General features: G+C 41.9%; 1 protein-coding gene across 1 annotated transcript in view; it reads right to left on the reverse strand.

Annotated features, from left to right (window-relative positions):
• The window catches only part of EFR3A (EFR3 homolog A), a 203,209-nt gene that overhangs the window by 42,843 nt on the left and 142,941 nt on the right, over positions 1 to 17,425 (reverse strand). Inside the window, 5 exon segments of the mRNA XM_038390220.2 lie at positions 1,141 to 1,192; positions 2,463 to 2,577; positions 3,986 to 4,150; positions 7,523 to 7,658; positions 9,080 to 9,158. Coding sequence (XP_038246148.1) covers positions 1,141 to 1,192; positions 2,463 to 2,577; positions 3,986 to 4,150; positions 7,523 to 7,658; positions 9,080 to 9,158 — 547 coding nt within the window.

Genomic DNA, 17,425 nt, shown 5'->3' on the forward strand with positions numbered 1-17,425 from the left:
ATATGTAGGCTTTTTAGTGTATGCATACCTATTATTAAGGCTAAGATTTTTGTCATGGATATTTTTAGTCAAAATCATGGACAATAAAGAAAAATTCACGGAAGCCTATGACCAGTCCCTGACTTGGACTAAAAATAGCCATGGGGAACTGCTGAGTGCCCACAACGCACTCCCTAGCTGGGCAGCAGGGTTTCCCCTATCACCGCTGGTGGCTTGGAGCTGCGGAATACCTGGCACTGCCATCTCGGAGCTGCGGGGCACCCCCCGCTGCTGCTGGAGCCCAGGGTTGCCCGCAGCTCCCTGTTGTCGTGGGCAGTGGGGGGACCCTGCAGCTCCCAGCCACCACAGCCGAAGTCACGGAGATCTCTGGAAGTCATGGATTCCGTGACTTCCGTGACAAAATCAGAGCCTTATATATTATAAAGCAACCTATTATAAACCACAATCTAAGTCACTCTACAAACATTTTGTCCCTTCTACCAGTGATGAGTTATTAAAACCAACTGAAACTCATAAGATATTTCCTAGAGACCCAGGGCATTTGGTAAATTTCATATTTAAGTGTAATTTGAATGGCTGAAGAAACTTTAAAGTTTAAAAGAGTGTATTTGTGAAAAATCAGTATTTCTAATTGTTCTTTTTCTAATTTCTTCTTTTAAGAAGATGAGGAAGGCTTGGGAGGTGAGGCACTGAGTAATGGCGTCTGAAGTGCTTTGCCATTTTAAGCCATAATTCCTCCTGAGGCACTGGGAGCTTAATAAGCGCCCACTGCTACACCATAGAAGGGTATAGAAATTACAGCTCTTGTAGGGTGGAGAGGGAAAAATATTTCACTTAGAGGTTGCTAGCACTGCTAGCAGAACTAGCCACTTCAACTCCCTGGCATTTTTTGGGCCTGCAGCCCCAGTTATGACCGACATCCTCTGAACTACTCTGTGGGAATGGAGGATTAACTCCTGAGCTTCTCGTAAAGTACCTGTGCTTGAGCAGCTGTGATTTTACTCTGTATATCTACAGATATTGATAGTGTGAACATGCACACCACATTACATAATTTGACTAAAATCAAAATTCGGTGCATTTACAGAATAAGTTATCTACAGAATCTTTTAGAAAATATATTTAACAAATAAGGCTTACCATAAGTAAAGATCTCAGCAACATGATCTGAATCCGCCTAGTTCCCAAATCCCTGGAATCAGGGGAAGATACTCAAAAGTTAGCTTGAATCAATTTCTCTGGATAACTTCAAAATATTATTTAATCACATATACTATTTTTAATCACTTCTTGTGTGCCAAGAGAAAACAACAAGCTAGGAGACCAAGGTACAAGACTGACTAAAAAAAAAAAAAAAAAAAGAGTAAACACCTACAAAAGAGGTACAAATGAATGGTTAAAAAACTGTTTCAAAAGGATAGTTACAGGAAGGCACACAACTGAGTAAGCAATTAGACACAAAGAACATACAAAGTATGGATAATGCTGTAAATAGAGAGGGGCCTAAATTTCAGAAGTGTCCCAATATTGAATGTTTCCTTATACCAGTAGTCCCCAACCTTTCTGTGACAAGAGCACATTCATGCCTTCAGAAGAGTGTGGTGGGCAGCGACGCTTCTCGGCGGCATTTTGGCGTCAGCATGTCCAACGGAAGCGCTCCTCGGTGGCATTTTGGCAGCAGCTTCTCCGCCGGAAGTGCTCAGTGGTGGCATTTTGGCAGCAGCTTCTCCGGGGGATGCACTCCTCTCCTTTTTGTTCCTTGACCCTGATGGTGGGCATACATAAATGCCCTGACGGGCGCCATGGTGCCCAGGGGCACCGTGTTGGGGACCACTGCCTTATAGGAAGTGCTGAACTTGAGCCTAAATGTTAGAAGTGCTGAGCACTCATAGCTTCCAATGAATTCAAATGGAACTGTAGCTGCTCAGCACTTCTAAAAAATCAGGCCTTAAATGTCCAAGTTGACAACCCAATTTTAAAATGAAAAAGAAGCCATCCAAAGTGAAACAAAGTTCAGCATAATTTTCCCACCATGACTCCTTCTTAATCTTAAAGTCAATTAGTATTGAATGAAGCAGAAAACTTTCTGAATTATTCAGCTGTCTAGAAATTTGTAGTCTGAAGACAATTCCACGACTAAGAAAGCATACTTCCTAAAAATGGAAGGAATTAATGGAACATTTTTAGAAACACCTGCATGAGTTTGAAGAGCAGAAATTTTGTAGTGCATGATATGTAGGGCTTTCCAATCAACTGTAATTAAAGTTGCATTTTGGATGCTAGGTTCATACTGCTGTGTGTGTGTGGCTTGTTTCTCTATCACATTGAATAGAAACCTAGCAGCTGAGAGTTATTTTAAATTCCAATTTTTAAAAGTTCTACTTTAGGAGGGCTTCAGAACAGAAAAGAGCTTATATTCAGAAGCTCAAAAAAAAAAAAAAAAAAAGCAACGAAGTACAAACCCAAGGTGGCTTGTATCCAACGAATGTGAGGATGTTCCAAAAACAGGTACTTTCCCCATAACGAACATCATAATCTCTGACCGCTGGTAATCTGGAAGATTGCTCCCAAAAAACCCTAAATAAAAATGGAGAGAAAGATTACACTTCAGGCTACTTTCTTTATTCTGTAGAGGTTAATAAATGTAAGGAATAAAATATCTACTCTGACTGGGTCTCCTGTACCTTTTGCAATGTTCTACTTTGTAGTACAGCTGTAATAGATTGCTCAGTATTCATCTGTGCAACTCTGCCCATTACTGTACACCATCTTGTCACGACTGCCTCATTCTCCCTCTTCCCCCCAACACACTTTCTAGTCTCATCTTTCCTGAGTAATTATACTACTTAAACCAGGGCATTTGACATTAATTGCAAGGTAACAGAGTATTCAGGAGCTGGAAATTTTCCAAGCTAGAACAAAATTTAATTCAATTCCTTACCTTTGCACTTTCCTATGCTATTATTAAACATGAATGGGGTACTCAAAGAAGAACTCTTACAAGAATATGACTATGCTCTTTCTTCACCTTCAAACTACAATACAGTTATGTTAAATCTGAATTTTTGAGATGGAAAGATTTCTAAAACCATGACAAAGTTGAGTCTTACAATGAAGTTGAGAAAGAGTTACTGCAGTTGAAAGGGTTAAGGTATACAGAAATTTAAGAAACAGATTAATTTTCCAAATCTGCTGAACAAAAATTTGAGGGAATCAGACCTAAATAATTGGAGGAAATTTAAAGTAACAATTTTCATTAAATGTATAGCAACACAAATAGCACTAAAGTAACAGGAATGTCTGAAAAGAGAGAAGTTATGCTAATGAAATTATTTACAGAAGTGAATGCTAAAACAGGATTTTATGTCTCTTGGAAACACAGTAACAGTAACCCAATAAGTGGCCAGTAGGTGTCATTGTTGCTGCTATGTTTGATTTTTGAACAAGTTTTCAAGCAGTAACAATTAAAATATATCTCAACAATGTATACTGTGATTCCCAGGTGGTTTTCATATCATACAGATATTGTATATATATGTCTGATACACAGCATACATTAAAAATATGGGAATTTAAGACAGCAGCTTTGTATTTCAAGGGTTCTGTTTTAAGTAAGAGACATAAACCCATAGGTTTTATTTGTATTTTTCCAAAACACAATATTAATCAGCAATATGACTCGGCAGAAGTGACAGAGTTCCATTTTTATTGTGCCTCAGTGACTGAAATCTTATTTGCCCAGTTAACAAGTAAAAAGACAGCTCCCTCTAACTCTCAACCCCACAAACCCAGCCTGTGTTCTAAAAGTTGGTGCAGTCAGACACCTTACTCTTATCTTGGTGGGAGTGAGGGGAAATAAAGAGGTGAATGGCAAGACCTTTACTTAAAGGAGTGCTCTGTGTTTAGACTTCATACCCATGTCAGTTTTTAAGTTACCTTTTTGAAGTGAGTGCATGCTCAACGGGAAAAAAAAATCTTCACTCACCAATTGTTTGAATAATGGCATTCTGGACAATCCTCTCGTCGCTTTCTTTGGAGCTTGTGCTGAAACTGGCACTGCCAGTTGAGCTACGCCTCTCACCTAATTCAAAATCAACACTGAGACGCAGGTGCTTCAGTAGGGTGTTAAACACTTCCAAGACTGTTGGGCCTGTAAAGTAATAGATAATAATGGCTGTAGTTTAAAAATGAAAAATGCCTAACAAAACTAGACACATCTTCAACAATCCCTTTTCAAAAGAACTGTCGATTATGCTGAAAAGCACAGGTGAACTTGATTTGTTTGAAGGAGAAAGTAAGCAGTCAGAAACTCAGTCTTCAACACAAAACCACAGGGAGCATTATGGCTATTTTAAAGATTGCAACACTCTTTATAAGCATGTACAAGAGTGAAAATCTGTCTGTGAGTCTCTTTTGAAAATGGGACTTAGGGTAAATTTTTCACGCACACAACTAAATCCCTGATCTTTCCAGTCTAATTTAAATGCATATTCTCATTGAAGTCTAAAGTTTTGTCTATATTAGGAAAATTAACTGCTGCTAACAGGTATCATCAATGGATGCAACTGAACATACATACAGTTGCAGTTAAGAACCAACTGAGTTCAATGGTTCCAGAAATCTCAGTTAAATCCTGCTTCATTTCTAGTTTAGGGTTCCAATCCAGTTTTGACCATTGTTTCTGAGGTGGTGTTGAATGGTTTGTCCTTGTCGACACTTCATTTAAACCTTTTCAGCTCAACCCTCTGTTGTCAGCAATGGCTTTTTTCACATTGTAAACAAGGCTAATAGGTCTATTTGTGCAAGTAGGACCACCTTACATCTGGAAGAATCAGGCCCTTGCTTAAAATCAACAATGAAAAACAAACTGCAGGCAGTAGAGGAAACAAAGCAGGAAAAAAAGGAGCTCTTAGGTTAGAGTAGTTCCCACGGAGTAAGTGATTTGATTGGCTTCAGTTTCTTATTGGTTCCTCAGATTTTATAAAAACATTAACGATTATAGTTATACATAATGAAATTGTGTATTTCATGGACAGTCACTAGAAGGGAGACAGTTAAATGGTACACAAGATCATAAAGGCTGGATAGGAATAGCACTGAGGAAAGCATGAAAATGGGAGAGGGAGACTGATATGCCTTCCAAATTATTTTTAAAGTTCCATTATACACAAGCCTCACAATTAAGTTAAATAAATTTCCCCATTTAAGAAATTAATTAAAAGAGTGTATTTACCAATTTTTGAAATTAAAAAAATTTAAAATGATCAGTTGTATGATGTGCCCATTTATGAAATTCTAAATATATTTTCAATGGCAAATTTATTTGGAAACCATAAATATACTCTGTGTGTTTTCAGATTCTGAACAGCATAGTGCATTTTGGAACACTACTTTCCATGCATTCAGAGCAGAGCAGAATGAAGCCACCAAACCAAAGTATACTGCTGGTCTGTAGCAGCCTGTAGGAAAGCTGAAAAGTAGGCTTTTTCAGATACCTTTCATTAAGGCTAATAGAATGTCAATAACTCATAAGACGTGACAAAATGAAAAGCAACACTCTTCTGTAATGCATTCATTGGTGGTTGGAGCCTAACATTGATTTTATAATTATGAAGGATTATCACAATGGGGAGAAAGAAATTGCAGTCTCCCCCAAGGATCTGTAGTGGAACCTGTGCTGTTCAATATATTCATAAATGATCTGGAAAATGGGGTGTGCAGAGAAGTGGCAAAATTTCAGATAGCTAAGTTCAAAGCTGACTGTTAACAGTTACAAAGGGATCTCAAAAAAAAAAAAAAGGTGAGTGGGCAACCAAATGGCAGATGAAATTTAGTGTTGATAAGTGCAAAGTAATGCACAACAGAAAAAAAGTTATCCCAACTATACATATAGAATGATGGGATTTAAATTAGTTGTTACCACTCAAGAAAGATCTTGGAGTCATTTTGGATAGTTCCCTGAAAACATCTGCTCAATGTGCAGCGGCAGTCAAAAAAGCAAACAAAAAGCTAGAAATCACTAGGAAAGAGATAGATAATCGGACAGAAGATATCAGAATGCCATTATATAAATCCATGCTATGCCTGCACCTTGACTTCTGTGTGCAGATCTGATTGCCTCATCTCAAAAAAGATATGGGAGAATTAGTAAAGGTACAGAGGAAGGGAACAAAATGGTTAGGGGTATGGAACAGCTTCCACACAATGAGAGATTAAAATGCTCATCTTCGAAAAGAGATGACTAAGGGGAGGGGATATGATAAGAGGTCCATAAAATCAAGAATGGTGTGCGAAAAAGTGAATCAAGAAGTGTTATTTAGCCCTTCACTTAACACAAGGACCATGATTCACCCCTTCTAATTAATAGGCAGTAGGTTTAAAAACAAACCTAAGGAAGTATCCTTCACACAACACAGTCAACTTGTGGAACTTGTTTCCATCGGATGCTATGACGGTCAAAAAGCGTAACTGGGTTCAAAAAAGCACTGGATAAATTCAAGGATAATGGGCACATCAATGGCTATTAGCCACGATGGTTAGGGAGGCAACACAGTGCTCCAGATGTACTTAAGTCTCCAGCTTCCAGAAGATGGGACTGGACAAGGGGATGGATCACTTGATGATGCCCTGTTCTGCTCATTTCCTCTGAAGCATCTGGGACTGGCCACTGTTGGAAGACAGAATACTAGGCTAGATGGACTATTGGTCTGACCCAGTATGGCCATTCTTATGTTCTAAGGATCAATATTGATACGTATATCTAGTGCCATAAGAGGCACCTCCCAAAGCAGGTGCACTGCTGTGTCTCAATTTCTTCTCCTATTCGGGACTAGACAAAGTCAGAAACATAATGTTGAATTTCATCACAAAGTCTCTCCTCTAGAGTTTCATTTATTAAACAAAAATTCAGCATTGTTCCTGGGCTCCTCAAGTTCCTTTTGTTTCTTCCCCAGAGTTTCACAATTACCTTCGTATCAGGGCTTCACTGAATTTCCTTACTCCTTCACTGAAGTTCTTTACCAGGACTCCCAATTGTCCTGCTCCCAGGGTCCTGCCCCAGCTCCTTCTGTGGAAGAAGTTCTTCCAGTCCCACTCTGGGCCCTTTGGTCACTGCTCTTCACTTAGTAGTTTTCCTTCTGCCAGTCATTTTGGAGACTCTTAGATCTTGGTCTCCCTCTGACTAAGCAAGAGGCCTGGTCTCTCTCTCATAATTACTCAAGTCTACAACCCTTAGAATTCCTGGTTGTAAAGGTCTGAGGCCCTCTAACAGTCAAGGTAGGCCACACCTGCAATTATAGGACCAGCGCTCTGGAACAAGCTCTAAGTGCTGAACAAAATACAGGGCAAGTTCCATTCTACACCAAAGAGAGAATGGAAAATCTGATTTAATTTTGGATTTGAAAAAAAGCTAAAAATGGTAAAAACAAACAAACAAAAAAATCCAACAGCTTAAGTTTTTATTCATTCTGAAATTCACTGAAATAGTTCATTGGTTTCACACCATTCATTTACCATGACTCACCTATGGATCCTTTAGCAGCAATGGCAACTGCTTCCAAAAGAACCTGAATAATGCCTGCTCGGACTCGTGGCGAATCCCTTTTGCGAGCATCAAGGTGTCCAAGGGTCTCCTGTATTACATGATGGGAGTATTGTGCCTATAAAAGAAAAAAATAGTTTGTTACTTTCCTTTCTAATTAAAAATATCACCGCACACAACCTTTCAGCCCTGAACTCGGACTAACAATCTTGAGTGGTGTTCCTCTTTGCTTTAGCACTGCATTTGTGCAAATTATACATTTCTAAATCCCAGTCAATAAAAAGCTGGACTAAAGGTGGATAAAGGATGCCAGGAAGGACCATTTTCCATTACTATCCCTCATCTTAAATGAAGCACAGCCTCATTTAAGTGGTACGTTGATGGAACGGCAAATATTAGTTGTATTACTTGTATCAATAGTTTGAGTTAACAATGTGACAATTCTTTGCCCTTTGGATGTGTGTGCTGGTTATGACTTGAAAGTCAGTTTTATTCTTCCTCCTTCCTCATACCCAAAAATCCGAGAACATATGGGATTAGATACTCATCAACTGTGATCCTTGGTCATGGGTACAGGGTAAAATTGTTTGAAAACTACTGGAGGATGAGATCAAATTTTCCTATAAGGCACATAAATGGCAGGGACATTGTAGATTCTTTGCCTTCATCTACCACCAAATAGCGATCTGTCATTATGAATAAGGCTGGAAGTCTGTCACGGAGGTCACGGATTCCATGACTTTCCATGACCTCCGTGACTTCTGCAGAGGCTGGTGCTGGCTTAGGGATTACATGGCTCGGGCAGCACCTGGGCCAGAAGCAGCAGTTTGTGTGTGGGAGGGGGCTCAGGGCTAGCGGCAGGGGATTGGGGTTGTGGGGGGACTTATCTCGGGGTGGGGGACTCCTGCCTCCTACTGGCATGGCCCTGCAGCTCCTAGGCAGCGAAGGGGCCAGGGAGGGGGGTCTCCGCCACACACTGCCCGCAAGTCTTGCCCCCGCAGCTCCCATTGGTTGCCGTTCCTGGACAATGGGAGCTGCGGCAGCCGGTGCTTGTGGCAGGAGCAGAGCGTGGAGCCCCCTGGCCCCTACACAGCCTACGAGCTACAGGGATGCGGAGCCGGGTAGGGAGCCCATGCCAGCCCCGCCAACTCTTCCCCCTCAGCACCAGCGGGGGTCCTGGGCCACACTGCCTGGCCCCTCCCCACCACCAGTGGGGTCCCGGGCTGCGCTGCTTGCCCCCCCCACCAGCAGGGTCCTGGACCACCTCCCTCAATGCTCCCGGAACATTGCCTCCTCCCCCACCCGAGCACCCGTGGCTCCCTGCCCAAGATTTAGTCATGGGTATTTTTAGTAAAAGTCAGGGACAGGTCACGGGCAGTAAACAAAAATTCACAGCCTGTGACCTGTCCATGAGTTTTACTAAAAATACCCGTGACTAAAACGTAGCCTTAATTATGAATAAGCGAGCATATAATTCATATTGTCAGCTTTGTTCTTACGATATGTATAGGTCTAATCACTGGACTACATCAAACCTACCTGTATAGAATACATGATGATTTTGAAGCAGGAGACAGCAAATTCATTGGGGTCCCAGAGTCTGTGATGATCTAAATGTCTGTAACAAAAAACCAAAAGACGTCAGTTTTCCCCAGTGTTTGTTTTTTACACTAATTCTTGACAAAATTATGGATTGTGTCCCAGCAATTGGTTTTTAGTTATTTTAAACTGAAAGTCCTGTTTGCAATGAGGAGACTATTTTTGTGGTCCCATTTATCATTGCTGTGTGTCAAAAGGTTTTCAGCTTGTTAACTCTCAAATGACAGTCTTGTAGTTACAGAAGAGGACTGGAAGTCAGGAGATCCATGTTCTATTTGCCAAAACCTCTGGCCAGAATGTTGACATTTGGGTGCTGTGACAAAGTTCCTCTACCTTGGTGGGTCTTGCGCTTATTGGTGGATTTGCTCGCCTTGGAGCTTCACAGCAGGCCTCAGTTTGGCCGTTTTTGTGAACCCACAGTCCAGGTTAACTCCTCCTGTGTCTGACCAGGAGTTGGGAGGTTTGGGGGGAAACCCAGGCTTGCCCTCTACTCCGGGTTCCAGCCCAGGGCCCTGTGGAATGCAGCTGTCTAGAGTGCCTCCTGGAACAGCTGTGCGACAGCTACAACTCCCTGGGTTACTTCCCCATGGCCTCCTCCCAACACCTTCTTTATCCTCACCATAGGACCTTCCTGGTGTCCGATAATGCTTGAACATAATGCTCAGTCCTCCAACAGTCCACATTCTCACTCTCACTCTCAGCTCCTAGTGCCTCTTGCTCCCAGCTCCTCACATGCACACCACAAACTGAAGTGAGCTCCTTTTTAAACCCAGGTGCCCTGATTAGCCTGCCTTAATTGATTCTAGCAGCTTCTTGATTGGCTGCAGGTGTTCTAATCAGCCTGTCTGTCTTAATCGTCTCCAGAAGGTTCCTGATTGTTCTGGAACCTTCCCCATTACCTTACCCAGGGAAAAGGGACCTACTTAACCTGGGGCTAATATATCTGCCTTCTATTACTCTCCTGTAGCCATCTGGCCCGACCCTGCCACAGTGCCTAAAGTTGGTCATTGTAGTTTCTATTTAGGAACCTAAATAAGTGGCTTTATTATCAGAGGTATTGAGTATTCACAGGTCCCTCTGAAATCAACCCCCCTGTAAGATAAATAAGTATTATCCCAATCTTGTAGTTGAGGAAGCTGAGGCATAAAGGCCAATATTTTGAAGATTCATAGTTTGAAGATATGATCGAATTGGTTCTCCACCATAGGATGCGCACACGCCCATGCACTCTCAATCAGAGACTGCACAGTAGTGACTGCAAGCCTGTGCATTTAAGGAAGCAAAAACTCATTGTTGCTCAGTTTCTTCTCAATTGACTGATGCATCAGGACACAGCATTCTGATTTATGTGCTGCAATGAAAAGGCGCTTTAGTGGATCCCAAACCACTTTGATCCAGACCATTCTAGTACCACCAGCACACTTTCTGCACACCTCAGGAGACCTTCCAGAAAAGAGTCAAACTGCAGAGATACCCGTACTTCATCTTAATCTGCCCGTCCTTCTAAGAGGCCGTTCTGACATCTCGGTTGAAGGCATCGACCAACCTATTCCACTGGATCCTCTGTTGTGCAACTACAGCCCCTTTGGAAACCAACTGTCTTACTTCTTGCTTGCCTGGGAACATCATACCTCAGACAAGTGAGTATTGGAGGTCATCCACTTCCATCCTATCCCTCCCCTCCACCCTCTTCAAGGACCCTTCTCACAAGGAACTCCTAAAGTAATAAATTCAGTCTTTCCTCCTCCTGGGGACAACGGAGCCAGTTCCACTGGAATTCGTCAGAAGAGGCTTCTATTCCAATTGCTTTCTAGATCCCAAGAGAGCTAGCGGGTGGAGACCAATCCTTGATCTAATGAACTTAAACAACTGTGTTCTGGGACATCTCAGAATAGTGACAGTAGCTACCATAATCCTTTCCCGAGATCCAGGAGACTGTTTCATTGATGTCAACCTACAGGATATTTTCAAGTAGTGATCCACCTGCTCACAACTTTTCCTATGCTTTGTAACAGGAAAAGATCACTATCGGTATCGAGTTTTCCCTTTTGGATTCTCCACTGCCCCAAGGTTATTCACAAAGATTTTCCCAGAGATATCAGTTTGCCTCCAACAGTGGTGGAGCTCAGTATTCCCATACTTGGATGGATGGCTGCTACAATACCTGCCAGCACAGGAGGTCCACAAAGCAACATCCAAGACTTAACCTTATTCCAATCTCTGAGGCTCCATATCAATCACTAGAAATCCATAGGTTTCAGAGTAGCAGCCGTGTTAGTCTGTATCCGCAAAGAGAAAAGGAGTACTTGTGGCACCTTAGACACTAACAAATTTAGTTTGAGCATAAGCTTTCGTGAGCTACAGCTCACTTCATCGGAGTGAGCTGTAGCTCACAAAAGCTTATGCTCACATAAATTTGTTAGTCTCTAAGGTGCCACAAATACTCCTTTTTTTAGAAATCCATACAGTCCCCAGTACAAAGAACAGACATTATAGGAGCTACCCTAGATTCCACAACAGCCAGACTGTATTTTCTACCCTTTCCAGTATTATCTCAACAATAAAACTGAGCTCACAAACAGCAGGGGTTAGCCTAAGGCTCTTGGGTCACATATTAGCCTCCATGTCTGTGACTCTCCATAGAATCAGAATTGTAGGACTGCAAGGGACCTTGAAAGGGCATCTAGTCCAATCCCCTACACTCATGGCAGGACTAAATATTATCTAGACCATACTTGACAGATGTTTGTCTAAACTGCTCTCAAAAATCTCCACTGATGGAGATTCCACAACCTATTTATTCCAGTGTTTTACTACCCTGGAGTTAGGAAGTTTTTCCTAATGTCCAAACTGAGTTGCCCTTGCTGCAATTTAAGCCCACTGCTTCTTGTTCTAACCTCAGAGGTTAAGGAGAACAAATTTTATCCCTATTCTTTGTAACAATCTTATGTACTTGAAAACTGTTACCATATCCCCTCTCTGTCTTCTCCAGACTAAACAAACCCAATTTTTTCAATCTTCCCACACAGGTCATGTTTTCTAGACCTGTAATAATTTTTGTTGCTCTTCTATGAACTTTCTTCATTCTGCAAGCCTACAACTCAGATCCTTCCAAATGTGGGTAAGAACAGTGTATACCCCAAACCGACAAAGACTATCCAAACATATTAGTCTCTCCTAGTGTGGAGGAGACTTTCACTTGGTGGAAGAACCCACTTAGTCTGTGTTGGAACCCCATTCTCGTATTCCGCAACATCAAAGATCTTCACCACAGACACTTCTCTGCTAGGATTGGAAGCGCAACAGCAGGGAGTCACAGCCCAGGGTAAATGGTCTTACTGCAACTGGCACTTTATATCAACATTCTGGAGCTAAGAACAGTATGATATGCTTCATAATACTTCCTTCATGCCACATGGGGTCACTTAGAGTAATGCTGGACAACTAGGTAGTGATATATTACATCAACCTCCAAGGTGGAACAAGATCACAATTCTTGTGCGCAAAGTCGCTAAGGCTGTCGAACTGGTGTTTCTACCATTGGATATAAGTATGAAGAGTCTACCTACCAGGCTTTTAAAATATATGTGCAGACTTCATGAGCAGATACTTCTGACAAGACCACAAATGAGAACTCAAAGACTCTGTATTTTGCAGGTTTCTACCAGGAATAGGCCTCTTTGCCAACCTGAACACCATGAGGTGTTGCCTGTTTCTGCTCCAAGGAAGGTTATGGCCATAAATCCCTGGGGGATACCTTGACAATATCATGGCCCCATACTCTTCTTCGCCACCTCTACTACTAATCATCAAGAGCCTTCTCAAGCTGTGACACAGATGAGACATAGCCAGAGCTATTCTCCTAGAACTGGGCTGACCAAGACAGATATTGTACTCAACTCTCATCCACCTCTCAGAAGTAACACCCCCTCAAACTTTCTATCATGAAGGATCTCTTGCCACAGGGATCTTAATTCATCCTGGTCCCTCCTCCCCGAACCTGAAAGCGTGGCTCCTCAATAGCTCAAACATGGAGCTAACCTGTTTAGATAGAGTTCAGTAAATATTCCCTCTAGCAGAAACCTTAATACTCACAAGACATACCCCCAAAATGGAAACATTTCCAGTCCTGGTGCTCCCTCCTCAAGCATCAGAGGTTCTGTTTTCCAAGATCATGGATTACTTATTGCAATTAAAGACACAGGGTCTCTCAGTGAGTTCTACCAGAAGACATCTAGCCATCACCACAGCTTTCCCCTCACCCATTCATGGCTTTCCCACTCTTCGCACACTCTACAGCAGCAAGATTACTCCAGAGTCCATACAGCTTATTTTCCCTGTTTAGAACCTGCCCTTCCAGCAGGACCTCAATTTGGTTCTTAATGCATTAAGACCTCCCCACTCCTTTGGACTGATGACTACCTGCTCTGGCCTCCAACTTTCCCTCAACAAGTCACTCATCATCAACATTACTTCAGTAAAATGAATAGGAGAATTGGGAGCACCCATGGCTGACCCAGCATATACCACCTTTTACAAAGGCAAAATTATACTATGCCCCCATCCGTGCTTTCTCCCCAGGTTTCCTTGGAATATCTTATTACCCAGGAGATTCACTAGAGATTCACTAGCCCCAGTTTTACCCCAAACCTCATGCCTCCAGAGAGGAATCTAGTTCTCAGTCACTGGATGTCAGAAGAGCCCTTGCCGTCTTCCTGGGCAGACTTCTCAGATTCCCTATTTTAGTGTTTTTTAAAAGAATTTTTTCGTCTCAAAAATGCATATTTTTAAATCAGATTTTGTGTTCAGCCCTCCATTTTAGAATATCTGAAAAGTGCCCTGTTCACAGCTCAGTAGTAAGGATTGGATGGTGCTTGGTCAATAATCCTTGCCTTTATGGAACTATAGTCGATGTAATGAGTGGAATTGTTGTTCACCAATGGTTCTTTTGATTGGCAATATATTTTATAGGAGAAATTGTTTTATGTAACTAGGCTCAGAGGTCATAAACTGGGCACATTTCTAAATATAAGATAACAAGAATACAATATATTAAAAGTATTGGGAGGAAGAAGGTGTTGAGTCTTGTGTCGTTCCTGGTGTGTTACTTCTTTTGGCAACAGAAGTCAGAAACAGAAGTAAGCCAAAGACCTTTTATTGGCTAAAGGAAACCAGTATTAGTTTCAAGGTCACCTTACCTTCTGAAGAGTCTTGAGAATATTGAAGAGTCTGTAACCTTTCCAGTTCTATCTTCAGCAATTATATATAGTAAGTCCTCAGAACTCTTCTGGCCCACAATACAGATGGCCAAGTGAAAAAGCCAAGAGTTTCTTCTGTTGAAACCACAATCTCCACAGAAGAATCAACATTCTACATTGGTTTTGTGAGTGACTTACTCCTGTGTGATTGTCAATAAGACAGTTTAAAAAAGGGGTTCTCAAACTGGGGGTCGGGACCCCTCGGGGGGGGGGGGGTGGTCAAAAGGTTCTTACATGGCGGGGGTTGCGAGCAGTCAGCCTCCAGCCCAAACCTGCTTTTCCTCCAGCATTTATAATGGTGTTAAAAATATAAAAATGTGTTTTTAGTTTATGGGACGGAGGTCACACTCAGAGGCTTGCTATGTGAAAGGGGCCATCAATACAAAAGTTTGAGAACCACTGGTTTAAAAGAAGCAGTTGAGAGCGTTCAGGATGAGCTACTGCAGAAGTAGGAAAGTATTTCCTATACTGATCCTCTTGTGGAAGCCAAAGTACCAAAAGTAGATATATGTTAAGAAATATTTCTATTATAGCAGCACCCATATAGAGGCCCCAATAAAGTTTGAGAACCCAGTATATTAGATGCTGTATAAACATTAAGAGTCAGTCTTTGTCCTTCAGAATTTACAATCTAAGATTATATCCCCTAAGTAGTTGGAAAACCTTCTCCCCCTTCACCCGCCTCTGCACCAGAGAGATGAGGCTTTGAGCTCACATGGTCGGATGTCTGATTGAGCTTCTAGAATAACCTTCAATGTATGAGGCTTGGATTTGTCTTTCTACTTCCTCTTTGCCTCAGGAAGAGGAGGGTCCTCTGGCCATTGACTTGTCCAGGTACTCAAAATCAGACTTGTTGGTGTTAAACCAACATTCCAAGATGAACAGATGGAGCTTATACTGAACCTCTTTTGTGCCCTGTACGTGAAACTGGTGCACAGAGCGTCTAGCAGATGACTGACACATCCAGATAATGCACACTAGTTAGTAATTAACATTTTTGCCTTTCAAAAAGCACAGTGCTTGAAGTCTAATATATTTTATTTAAATCAGCCACTGCAGAATACAAGGGGCAAAATGCCTGAACATCATGCCACATGATAGATCCTACCAACGTGGACAAAAGGCCAGAGGACCCAAAGGAAAAAAATCTAATATTCTCTATTTAATAAAAGGTACATACAGTAACAGTTTTTGAGGTGTGTTGTGCACATATACATTCCACTACAAGTGTATGTGCACCTAACACTTTCTAATTGGAGACTTTTGCTGGCAGTGCATGCACTGCTGCTCTCCTTGTGTGCAGAGATAAGGACATAAAAGGGCTCATATATGTAGTGTCCAATGTAGTAGGAAAAGGCAAGAGGGTCATGGAATAGATACATACCCAACACATCTCAAAGAACAACAGTTACTGTACAGACAAGTATCGTTTTTCTCCCAACTTCGAGTGTACATATATATTTCATCACAAGCGATTCATCAGTAGTTCTCTTGTAGGTGGAGGACTTCAGATCACTTGAACAGAGACTAGCACTGACTTGCCAACGTTATCATCATCTCTACAGGCTTGAGTGATGTCAATGTCTGGAAAAGGTATGAACAGATGACTGTGGCTGCTTTGCAGATATTCTCTATAGGGATGTTGCTCAGAAAAACTGATTAAGCAGACTAAGCTCTAGTAGACTGAGCTGTTATCCTTGAGGACTTTAATAAGACTGTAGCACTGCTTAATGCAGTCAGAAATTCAACAAGAAAGTTGCTGAACCGTTACAAGTTGGCCTCAAACTTTCTCAGTTTAGGCTACAAAGAATCTCAGAGAGCTCTGAAAGCCACAGTGTAATCCAGATAGAATACCAGAGCTCTGCAAACAACTAAGGTATGGAGTGTCTCTTCAGCTTTTGAGGAGTGAGATCTTGGGGGAAAAAACAAACACCAGAGATGAATTGTTTGATTCAGATAGAAAGCCGAAATTATCTTTAACTGAGGGTGTGGCCTAAGAGAAACTTTGAAAGGAGGATCAGCTAAGAGATCTTGAAGTTCTGAAATTCTCCTTGTAGAGATGACTGTCACTAGGAATCCCTTCTTCATAGAAAACAGAGACAGTGAGGAGAACCGATTAGTCTGGAGATGTCTAAGTTAAGATCCAATAAAGGTACTGGATCAGACACAGATGGGTAGATGTTGATTAAACCTTTCAAAAATCTGGAAATCAGAGGGTGAGAGAAGACAGAAAACCTGTCCACTGGCAGATGCAAAGCAGATATTGATATCAAGTGGACTCTCAAAGAACTAACTGATAGGTCAGAAGATTCCAAGCGTAACAAAGTACAATACATGTGAGATCTCTGTGTGATGGGGTGGTATGGGTTGAGATTGCACCTAAACAGAAAACCTCCTTTTAGTTACCGTACAGTCTCTTGAACTCCTTATCAGGAGCAGATCTAGACGAGACTGCTGAGTGCACTCTCTGGTGTCAGAAGAGTCAGAAACTGGGTGGGTGAAGAAATAATCAAAGTCCTGCTGAGGGACTTGGTAACTTCTATCAACCCACTTTGCCATACATGACACAGAGGAAGTGAATGTTCACTGGCTCTAACAAGACTTCATTAATGGGAAGGGCAACCCTTCCTGGGGCAGGGCCTATAGAATATTAAAGAGACTGTGTGGGTTTTCATGTACGAGCTCAGCCCGACACCCTGAGAAGTAGCTACTCTTCTCATCAAGTCCTGAAAGACTTTAAAGTTTTCTGGAGAACGAGATGTCAACTCTGGAGTGACTGCTTCATGTCAGGAACAGGGTAAAATATTGGGCAGGGAGTAAGGAGAGAAGACATCTTGGCTTTCTTTCATTAATTCCCCTTCCTCAACAGGATCTAGTACAGCTGATGGAGGAATGGTGGAAGGAGTCTTTCCAGAGGTTTCCTGCACTAGACTCTCCTCTTGGACTATAACTCTGATGGAGGACTAGACTCCCTCGGAGCAGGCGAAGACCAGTAGGGTCATGGAGGATATTCTATTCTCTCAGTAGA

Source organism: Dermochelys coriacea, chromosome 2 (assembly GCF_009764565.3).
Source record: "Dermochelys coriacea isolate rDerCor1 chromosome 2, rDerCor1.pri.v4, whole genome shotgun sequence".
Lineage (NCBI taxonomy): Eukaryota > Metazoa > Chordata > Testudines > Dermochelyidae > Dermochelys > Dermochelys coriacea.